The 9,371-nt window shown below is 39.6% G+C and overlaps 1 protein-coding gene across 1 annotated transcript in view; it reads left to right on the top strand.

The window, feature by feature from the left end:
* Positions 1-1,541: 1,541 nt before the first annotated feature.
* ABCD3 (ATP binding cassette subfamily D member 3) overlaps positions 1,542-9,371 on the top strand; it is a 116,041-nt gene continuing 108,211 nt past the window's right edge. Inside the window, exon 1 of the mRNA XM_077120198.1 lies at positions 1,542-1,742. Within this exon, the coding sequence (XP_076976313.1) occupies positions 1,633-1,742 (110 nt within the window). The 5' untranslated portion in view covers positions 1,542-1,632. The remainder of the gene's footprint in view (positions 1,743-9,371) is intronic.

Below are 9,371 nucleotides of genomic sequence, written 5' to 3'. Positions count from 1 at the left end.
TTTAGAATTCAACTATAAAGCCACCTTCTCTGTCAGGCCTTAATTGAAAGCTCTAGAAAAAACAAAGCATTTTCTCTTCTGTGCTCATAGAACCTTGTTCATATCTCTAACCAGGCACTTAACATATTTATATCTTTCCCATTTACTTCTTTTCTGTAGCCCCTGGAGAATGGGGTTTTGATCTGTTCATCCTGTATCCTCTGTGCCAGGCATGCCTAATTACTTGTTATATGAGGTCACGAAAATGTCTACATGGCAAATGGAGAATTTAGTAAAAGTTCCATCCAGCATAATTTTGAATTGATGGTTGAACACTTCTATTTCACACACACACACACACACACACACACACACACACACACACACACACAAAACACTCACCCTACACCCTCCTTACTGTTTTCTTGTAACTCTGTATTAGGCAACCATCAACCAACATTGAGAAAATACCTAGGAAACCTCCATTTCATGGACTGCTTTAACGTGTATGCGCGTGTGTGTTTTATGCAAGGTTTTATGAACTTATTTTCTGGTTGACATACTGGCTTTTCTCTAGTTTTCTCAACTGAAAATGGAGATTCAACTTACTATGCCAGGGTAAATGCTAGGAATAAAAATTTCTGCATCCGAGGATCAGACAGGGGAAGAATGCAGTGATCTGTAATGCCCTTCTAATTCTGGGAGTAAAGCCAACAGGAAGACAATGTACGATTATTTCCAAATGTCATTTTGCAAAGGACAGTGCTTCTCAAACTTTTTGTTTTTCCAGACCCACATAAAGAAATATTTTATATTGTGCTCGGGACAAATACCTATTAAAAAATAGACTAAAGATTTCTCAAAACAATTCCTTAGTAAGTGGATACACTGAGATTTTTGTGTTCTATTCTTTGCGATTCCATTAGAATAATAGTAACAACAAAATAGTGGTCCTGATCTACCAAACTGATTGTACAATCTTCCAGCGATTACAATCCATGGTTTGGAAAACACTGGCTTGGAAAATGAGCTTTGTAGTCTTTCTTTCCAAGTCTCCCTATCCTCCTTGGGGCTCCCACTATTTTGTGATCATCCTAGTACTGGCTGTGCACCCAGTTTTGCATCAATGCTCTAGAGGGGCACGCACCCTTTCTTGATCTCCTTTAAGAGGGTGGAAACCGCCTATCACATGCAGGTGGCATGGCTGGTCCCACCAAATGTTTGGTAGGCACAGGCCAGGCCCGCTCTTCCAGTTCTTGTGAAAACCTGGGTGTGTGTGTGTGGCGGGGCCGAGGGGTAAAGGAGTGAGGGGAGGGCAGCAGCCACACCTGGAAGACACGTGAAGCAGGAAAGGGTGACTCGGCAATGTCTTTGAGCTCGCAGTCCCGGCTTCTCTGCAGGGCTCCGCGCGTGCGCAGAGCGCGTCCCGGGACATTTCCGGCCTCTGAGACGCCCGCGCGCGCTCCCGCCGAGCCAAAGTCCGAGGTGGGCTCCGGAGCGGTAGGCGCGGCGGCGCGCGCCTGGGGGCGGTCCCGCGCGCCCGGCACCGCCCTCCCTCCCCGCGCTCTTCTCCTCCCAGTCTGCCCCGCGCTTCCGACACTAAGGTAGTAGCCGCCTAGTCCCGTTTCCCGGCTCGCACGGACCGGCGGTGCCATGGCGGCTTTCAGCAAGTACCTGACCGCGCGAAACTCCTCGCTGGCCGGGGCGGTGCTCCTGCTGCTCTGGCTGATCCACAGGCGGCGCCGCGCCCTCGGCCTGCACGGGTAAGAAGGCCCGTGGCCAGGCTGTCTCCCTGGGCCCGCGCGGGCGCTCTTCTCGCGCTCTTCTCCCGGCCCGGCTGGTCCCTGTGTCCGGTGGGGTTAGGCGGAGAGAGTGCCGACTGCGAGTACTGCCAGGCTCCAATGTCAGGGTGTCCTGGTGTCGCCGCGGCGCCGTCGTTCCCCGGTCCCTACCGGCTTGTTCGGCCTCTGGCCTCTCCGGCTCGCTCATTCTCCCTTCGGGACCGCAGATCATTCTCCTAAGCTTGCGAGCAAACCTGCGTCTTTTCTCCGAGTTTTGTCGTCTCTTGATGCAAGCGGGAGGGGGGAAGCGGTGTCTTCCCGCTTCTCCAGCCCTTCTTGTTTCTGTATCAACTTTCTGGATGTGTTCTAGTTCTGTCATCTCATCTGACATGCCATGAAAGATTTGTATTTTTGGACAAGGATTTGTGATTTGAGGATGGGTTTAGGACTCGCCATGCGGGACGGTGGTTGTCTAAGTCACCGGGATTGGCTCGATTCCCGACTAGCTGCTGTTGAAAGTCGCGAGGATGCTTTTTCATGTGAACTACCCTGGGCCCACTTGGCAAAATTGCCTTCTAAAGTGGAGTGCCCCCCCCGCCCCCAGTTAATTAATGCCCTGTCATTTCATCCGGAAAGGCTTAATCGGTCATGTGATATTAGGAGAGCAAGGTTCGCCACCTGGGTGCGGTGCGGCTCCTTTCGGCTTGCAGGTGAAAGGTGAAAGTGCATTTTAGGTGACGATCAAGAACTTTCTTTTTTTTTGTAATTGATTATACTCCATTACTACTTCCGCGGCGAGAGAATTCTAATGTTTAGATTTAACTTTGAGGGTTTGTAAGATTAGAGAAAGGAAAAGAGAGAATTGACTTAACTTGCAGGATTACAAACATGTACTGTTCGCATAACAGTATTTTTATTTGCTGGGCGACTACACTTGCCTTCAGCAAGTGACTGAGAAGAGGTAACTTCCCAGGTACTTTTGTCAATCATTGGATATTTTATATTAAATCGTGGTATATTGCTTTTATGCATTTTATTTCATTCATATCTCTGGGTAGGTACTGTTGCCTACTGATTTTAACTTACCCAGAATATCTAATTAATAGTAGAATTTGGACTAAAACAATGACAGGGACCACCTAGGTCATAGACCGCTTCAAATGAAGTTCTTACTAGCCTCCTCCTATTTTCCTTATCTTACTAAAGTCTGAAGCTATGATCTTTCTTTTCCTTCCTAATTCCACTTATCAAAGTTGAATGTAATTTGCATCTTAGTTGGGACTATACAGTACCTAATCACTTTCCTTTTATTCATTTTGTTTTGCAAATGATTAATTCTCAAAAATACAAAATTCATTTTTCTATTGGGTTGCATGGTCTTTGAGCTTTCTTCCAGTTGCAAATGGAAGACTTTTTTCTTGTTATCTGGGAATATGCCAACGAAAAGAAATGCTAAATGTTCTAAAATAAATTTGAATTACTTTTTTTTTTTTTTTTTTTTGCAGAGAAATGCTTCAGTGCATAGGGTAGGCATTTTAATATGAGGGAGGGGACTACAGTGGACAACTCACTCTTCACTGAGGCATTTTTTTTTTTTCGTTTCAGGAGTTATAACAGCTCTGACTTATTTTTAGGATTTTTTTTAAAGAACTTTTTTTTAAAATTTAAGTATAACATATATATAGGAAAGTATACATGACATAAGTGTAGGGCTCAAAGAATTTTCACATAGAACACATTTGTGTAATCAGTTCCCAGATGAAGAAACAACATTATTAGCACCCTCCAAAGTTCCCCTAATGCTTCCCTATGCTCAAGGTAAACCTGACCCAACTTCTAGCACCAGATTAGTTTTGAGTAAGGAAAAATTTAAATTTAATCTAGTGGGAAAAGTTTAGCAATAGTAGTAAAACAGATATAGTAGTAAAACAGAAATTACTACAGAAATAGTAGTAAAACAGTGCGATAGAATATGTCTTATTAAATAATTTTAGCTGTTTGCCATTGTAAAATACTTGGAGAAGCAGGAAACTTTTGGGGGATTAAATTATGCAACAGTTAATTTACCAAACAAGAGATTGTTGTTAATCTTTTGCATTGGCATGGTGGGGAAAATATTTTAACCATTAAATGTTTTGTGGGAGGGAAATGCAAATTATGAGAGAATAAACTTGAAGTTTACTGAGATAAAATGGTTTATTTTGAATCATCAAGAATGGCGTTGAGTCCATCTTTATAGATAGCATACTTCCAAAATCTTATGTGTATCTTTCAGTATCACAGTATTCATATCAGAGTTCAAAGATTAGAACATTCTAACTAAATTTTCCTAGCCTTTTGGTTTTCTTTGGTAGCAGAGCTAATTAATTTTAATATCTAGTGCTTAGTTAAGGAAACTGACTGCTCTTCCTTCTTCTAACAGCAGGTTTGTCTCAGAATATATATTCTCTCAGAATTGACTAGGTAATAGAGGTAAAACCACTTTAAAAGTTATAATGTATCAATATTGCAAACGTTCAAAAAAGGAATAATTTAGTTTTCTGGATTTTCTTTTTTTTTTTTACTTTTGCTACTGCGATTTTTAAAAATACAGTTAAATAATATATAAATATTATATTTATAGAATATATATTTAATCTTTTATTATGGAAAATTTTTAAATGTATGCAAAGTAAACAGAATAATATAATGTGATACATGTATACATTATCCAATAAGACCTACAACTTTCTTGCTTCATCTATATCTTTTCCTGCTCCCCTAGAACAAATTAGAACATTTTCATCTCCCCAGGAAGTTCCTTTGTTTTCAGTCCCATTCAGACCACACCTACCAACCACTGTGCTTTTTCTTTACCTTAGATTAGTTTTGCCTAATCAAAAATTTATTTTTATTTTGTTCATTATTTATGGAGAAGAGTGTAATCTTTTAATTCAAGAATAAAAGGGTCCATGTATTCAGAATGCTGTATTACTGTGCTGGGGTCTAAGGGATGCACACATATACATACCCAGATACATACATAATTATATGTATATGTGTGTGTGTATATGTATATATATATAAACGCATGAAATACGTAAAGTACACCTACATTTTAAGAATAAAGACGTCATTTCTCAGGATGCTTACATTTTTTTTAGGGACAAAATTAAACACAAAGCAGTTTAAAATAATAGGTGATGACAGAGTGATGTGTACAGATATACTGATGTGTCTGAAATTCTGAGAAAGGGGAGATGAATGTATTGGGGAAGAGTTAGAGAAGGCCTTATGAAGGATATGAGTTGGTAAGACAAGAAAGGGGATGGGAAAGGATAACTGAAAAGAAATTTAATATTGTAGTAGCCTTTATCAAGTTTTTGTTGCATTTTAAGATAAAAGGAAGCTTTGTGGTGCTTCTTTAATTCATCTTCCACTGTTACCCAAAGTTTTCTTTCTTTTTTTAAATAAAGGCAGATGTAATAGTGTTATTCTGTCATTGAAATCCTTCAGTTCCTCTAAAATACGGACGTCTTAGCCTAAGAGAAAGGTTTTTGTGATCTGATCCTTGCCTCCCTCTTTTCCCATTCTCTATGACATCTCTATCCAGTCTGCAGTTTGATTACAACTTTCATCCTCTCGCTTCTTTTCCTTTAACTCAGCTCAGTCAGCACTTTCTCTTAGATATTTTCTCTCTCTTCTCATCTCCAGACTGTAGTCCTCTGCTCTCATGGTACTCTTTTTTTTATTTTACATGGGCAGGCATCAGGAATCAAACCTGGGTCTCCAGCGTGGCAGGGGAGAGCTCTGCCACTGAGCCACTATTGCCTTCTCATGATACTCTTCAGTAAGAACTCATCTACTCTAGCAAGTACCACTCTGTACTTACCTATTCCAGACTGAATTTGAGGGTATATAGACTGTGTCATCTTTAAATCCCTAGTTTGTGCTTGTCATGGTATAAATACTCAGTAAATGTTTCTAGGGTGGACAGGTGATATAGAATAAAGAACTTTTCTTTTTTTTTTCTTTTTTTTCTCCCATGGGCAGGCACCGGGAATCGGACCCAGGTCTCCGGCATGGCAGGCAAGAAATCTGCCACTGAGTCACAGAGCCACCGTCGCACCACCCAGAATAAAGAACTTTTAAGGAAGCCTTATATAAGAAACTTTTAATTGCTCAAGAGGGAGTTGGAGATGTTGGACATGAATAGAGAAACATAAATAGAGGCATTATCTTCATAGAAGTAATAGTAAATAGAAGTAAAAGTATATAACATGAGATGTGTAATGGGAAATCAGTGGCCAATTTTAGAAGGCAGAGGAAGCAGCAGTCTATATTGCCACAGTATTTTGCTATCTTAAAAACAACAACAAAGCATTTTCTTTCCCTCCCTATCAGAGCTTGTCAAATAGGAGTTCCGATTTCTCATCCTGGGTCTCAATCTGGTCTCACCATACTCGGCTGACTTTACATGCTACTGCTTGCCAAGGGGTTTCTCTTCCAAACTGGCCAGTTTCTGCAGTGTTCGGAACAGGCCATACTTGTGGCTGGCTTCAGAGCGTTGTTCGTGCTGTTAGTCATATCTGGAATACCCCCTCTGTATCCTCTGTTCTCTACCTCTCCTCATTCTTTAAGGCTTGGATCAGCATCACCCTGTCCATTAACTGCTATTTAACAACTCTAGCCAGTGGTGATCACTCCGTTTAACCTGTAGGACACATTTGGGTACCTGTCTTGTACCCGTTCCTTGTTGGACTGGATGTAATCTGAGTGTTGGCCATCAGGGCCTCCCTATATTGTCCAGCTCACGGGGTGATCCTTCATACTTTTTAAAGCCCCAGTCTATAAACTCGCTCCCTCAAATATTTCTGAGGGGTTTCAGGAGCTTGTCGTTCTCTTAGTTACACTTTGCTTCTGCTCTCTTTCAGATCCCACATACCCACATCTCTTAAACTGTTTTTGTTGTTATTTGTAGTAGAGTTTTATTGAAAGTTTGGGAACAGCAACAAGAATTATATCCCAGCATAGTGAATAGCTTAAAATTGAGGCATTCTTTTGCTTAGAAGTTCTTCCGACATTCCCAATGACCATTTTTTCTCCTGGGCCTCAGCCCTGTGGCTTGTTGCTGGGCTTTTCTTTTCCACCGAGCGACCCTTACATATCTAGTTCTACTCCCTGCACTTCTGTCTCACTAACCTCTCTGCAGACTTCAAATTCAGCTTCTGTCTGTTCCTTTCAAATGCTTTGGGAAGAGCTAGCTTCGTTTTCTTCCGTTTCACGGACCCTTTGAGCGCTTTGCAAAGTGCAACCGTGAGTCAGATGAGAGGTTGGAACTGTATGAGACCCTCTGGATGGACCGTGAATGGATTTTATAGGGGCTGGCCCTATTCGAATCCTCAGATGGTCTTCAGATTAAAAATGGAGGAAAGCGGGTACTGATTTTATTTAATTACTGTTCTCAGTTTGTGGCACATGGGCATCATTGACCGTTTTTTTTCCGCCTGATATCCACACTGCTTTTTCAGTCTTTTGTCAGATGTCTTATCCAGTGACACCTTCCATTGCCACTCAATTTATAATAGCACTCTTTCTATATATTCTCTAGCTACCTTTCTAACTTTAATTTTTCCTTAGGACTTACCACTATCAAATGTACTATTTATTTTACGTATTTATTTTTTGTTTATAGTATGTCTTTGCTGCTAAAATGTAAGCTGCACAAGGGCAAGAGTTTTCTCTGTTTTGTTCCTTGCAATAGCCTCAGTGACTAGAACTCTGGCTGGCATATAGTAGGCACTCAAAAAATATTTGTTGAATGACTCTTAACTCTGAGATGCTCATTTTTTAGGACTGTGGTTATTGTTGTTTTAAATAACAATTCTTTTTTTCTTGTTGCAGGTGCAAATGTGTCCTCCTTAAGTATATTATAAACTCTTTAGGAGCTGGGCCTCTTTTATGTGCATGCGTAAAGCAAGTCACAGAAATTTATAAGGATACCATTTTTATAAATTTCTGAGACTTGCTTTTTTTAAAAAAAACTAATTTTGAACAAGAATTGTTTATTTACTGAACCTGGAGCACATTAGGTATACAACCAATTTTAAATTTATATCTTTTAATTCAGTGTTGAAGTGTTTTCACACACACAAAAGAATTGACATGCAACAGTTTTTTGATAAGGTGACTATATTCACAATACAGTCACCTTATCAGAAAACTGTTGCAGGTGTTTTCACCCAAGTTAAAAAAAAATTGTTTATCCCAAACATGAGACCCTGTAACAAATTTAAATATGTAAGACTTTGTTACTTGCAGGTTTCCCCTCGCAAAGATAAAAAAAGAAAAAGTACAATTAACTGATATACATGAGTCACAACATAATCTGGATCATCCCCACAACAAAACAGATGTTCTTTTTTTTTGTATATTCGTCATCATTAAAACCAGATGTTCTTTTAGTTTTAAACCTGCTGTCAAAGACCAAAAGAATCATTTCATTTTATACAAAATTCACATGTGCCAAAAATGAAAGACTCAAGGAAAACAAAAACTAAACTCTAGTACTAATGCTGATATTCAGTATACTAATTAAATAGTGACCCAAGCCAAGCTCCAACCAACATTATTTCTGAAAATCCTAGGGAATGTTCTAGGCTCTGTCTGAGTCTCTATAAAAGTTTTTCTTATTAAGTTTATTTTTCCTTTAAGTTTGAAACAAAGATCAAATAAGAGGGAGGAGGTGTAACTGAGAAATTAGGATGTAGCAAATGACTGTGACTGCTGACTCATTATATAGATATTTCTTTTTAGTTTAGTGTTTTGGAATAACCAAAAGGAAATACCTGAAGTTGTTGAACTGTAATCTGGTAGTGCTGGTCTTTGATAATGATTGTAAACCTATATGACAAAAAAAAAAAAAAAAAAGTTGGTTGCCCATGTTTGTATGGATCTGCTTCTGGATATTTTGTTCTGTTCCACTGATACACACATACACACACACACACATAATGCATATACATACATACATATATATGTATTTATGACAATACTGCACTGCCTTACTTAACCTACCTCTATTGTAAGTCTTAAAATTGAGTAGAGTCCAATAATAGTGGTCAGTAAGAGGGTGGGGAAAGGGGTTTTGGATGGTTTGGGGTTTTCCTTTTTTCTACTTATTTCTTTTTCTGGAACAATGCAAATGTTCTAAAAATGATCATGATGATGAATGCACAACTATGTGATTATACTATGAACCACTGATTGTATACTTTGGATGGGACTATATGGTGTGTGAAAATTTCTCAATAAAATTACATTTAAAAAATAGTGGCCCAGAATGCCACTGACCAAAAATAAAACAATGGCTGTATGTCATTGCAGTGAAATTCAAGAGGCTTTAACCTTTTGACATGAGAAATACAGATGTTTCCAATTGCGGGAATACACAGTTCCTACTTGCCAAGAGCAGAGAAGGTGGACATGCCAGCAGAGAAGGTAAAAGTGTTTCCATTTGCTGCACTACCCAGAGACTTGGCTTTAATAGACACTTCCAAAGTTAGGCAGAAACCAAAAAATGAGTTTGCTAGTGCAGTAGTCACTACTAGCTTGTTCTGGTGAGCTTCTGTT

Source organism: Tamandua tetradactyla, chromosome 11, assembly GCF_023851605.1.
Source record: "Tamandua tetradactyla isolate mTamTet1 chromosome 11, mTamTet1.pri, whole genome shotgun sequence".
Classification (NCBI taxonomy): Eukaryota; Metazoa; Chordata; class Mammalia; order Pilosa; family Myrmecophagidae; genus Tamandua; species Tamandua tetradactyla.
This window is presented reverse-complemented; position numbering and strand designations above follow the sequence as displayed.